We start from the raw sequence: 1,266 nt of genomic DNA, 5'->3' as shown, positions 1-1,266 counted from the left end.
TTTCTTAAACTAATTTCAGAAACTACACAAATGTTACATGTAATCAAAGATGTAATTATATAGAATCTCTACTTTGCTAAATAATATTTATCTTGGAAAGGGAAAACACATGAATGTGTTACTGACATAAATGCATTATGTGACAGCCTGTTTCTAAAGCCCTCTATGAAAAAAGCTATTGTACATCTGACTACACTGAACCTCATTTATCTGGAAATAATCTTTTGCCAATACGTTTGTTCTTATACAGCTAAAACATGAGTTCTAAATTATGGATAACATTCTTTCAGATTGTTCGGAAGGATATAGCACACATCATTATAACAAGGGGTCTGGGATCTTTTTAATTCAACCTTATATGGCGCCTAGCCCATTCAAAGTCAATTGCAGGATGAAACACGGTGGCAATACACATATCCAAATGCATATGGACGGATCTACTAATTTCAATCGATCGTGGCAAGAATACAAGGATGGCTTTGGGGACCTTACCAAGGACTTCTGGCTTGGAAACGACAAAATAGCCTATATTGCAAATGGGCGTAGTCAGTTACTCGTGTTTAGAACTACAGACAATAGTTCCACTGCTAAAAGACAGAGAATATACAAGTCTTTCAACCTATCCCAAGATGGCCTCTACACAATGACATATGAACGGTCTTGGGCAAGCAATATTCCTGAATTCGCTGGTGGTGATTGTTTAGCCGAATTGAAGGGGCAACCCTTCTCTACCTTCGATCGTGACAACGATGACAGCCCCCTGAACTGCGCTCAAGAACACCAGTCTGGATTCTGGTTCAAGAGCTGCACCCCCTGTAATCCCAATGGTGTGTGGTCAGAGACTCCGGACAAGATGAGAGCTGGAGTACCTTGGGAGATGTTCTGGACACCTGTAACAGGAGACTACCTGATACTGTCGTGCTATGCCTTTTTGAGGGCCGAATAATGTTGTTCCTTGTTCCCGCTGTCCATAATCATTTGTGAGAGGTTGAACTCCGAGGCAGATATATTCTGGCCCAGTGCTGAGAACAAACTTTGCACCTTGAGTTCCGTTTGGTGATGCATTGTGTTTTTATTCCCACATTGTGATGAAAGAAAACGTTTCTTCAGACGTCCAAAATGAAGGTTTTGCTGAACGTCGTGCCATTTGACCGGTTTGGTGTCCATAAGAGATTTTGATTTGAAACCAGCAGACAAGAAGGTCAGAGTAAAACAACATCCAGTCAAGGTCACCCACAAAAACAGATTTCATTTTGTGACAAATGG

General features: G+C 40.9%; 1 protein-coding gene across 1 annotated transcript; it reads left to right on the top strand.

Moving 5' to 3' along the window:
- Nucleotides 1-421: 421 nt before the first annotated feature.
- Nucleotides 422-946, top strand: LOC124264205 (techylectin-5B-like). Its single transcript, XM_046698944.1, has one exon. The coding sequence runs from the start codon at nt 422-424 to the stop codon at nt 944-946; it is 525 nt and encodes a 174-aa protein (XP_046554900.1).
- The last annotated feature ends 320 nt before the right edge of the window (nt 947-1,266 follow it).

The sequence above is a fragment of the Haliotis rubra genome, unplaced genomic scaffold, assembly GCF_003918875.1.
Source record: "Haliotis rubra isolate DU_JTF1 unplaced genomic scaffold, ASM391887v1 Scf913, whole genome shotgun sequence".
NCBI classification, from domain to species: domain Eukaryota; kingdom Metazoa; phylum Mollusca; class Gastropoda; order Lepetellida; family Haliotidae; genus Haliotis; species Haliotis rubra.
The sequence above is the reverse complement of the archived record's forward strand: the minus strand, read 5'-3'. Positions and strand labels throughout refer to the sequence as shown.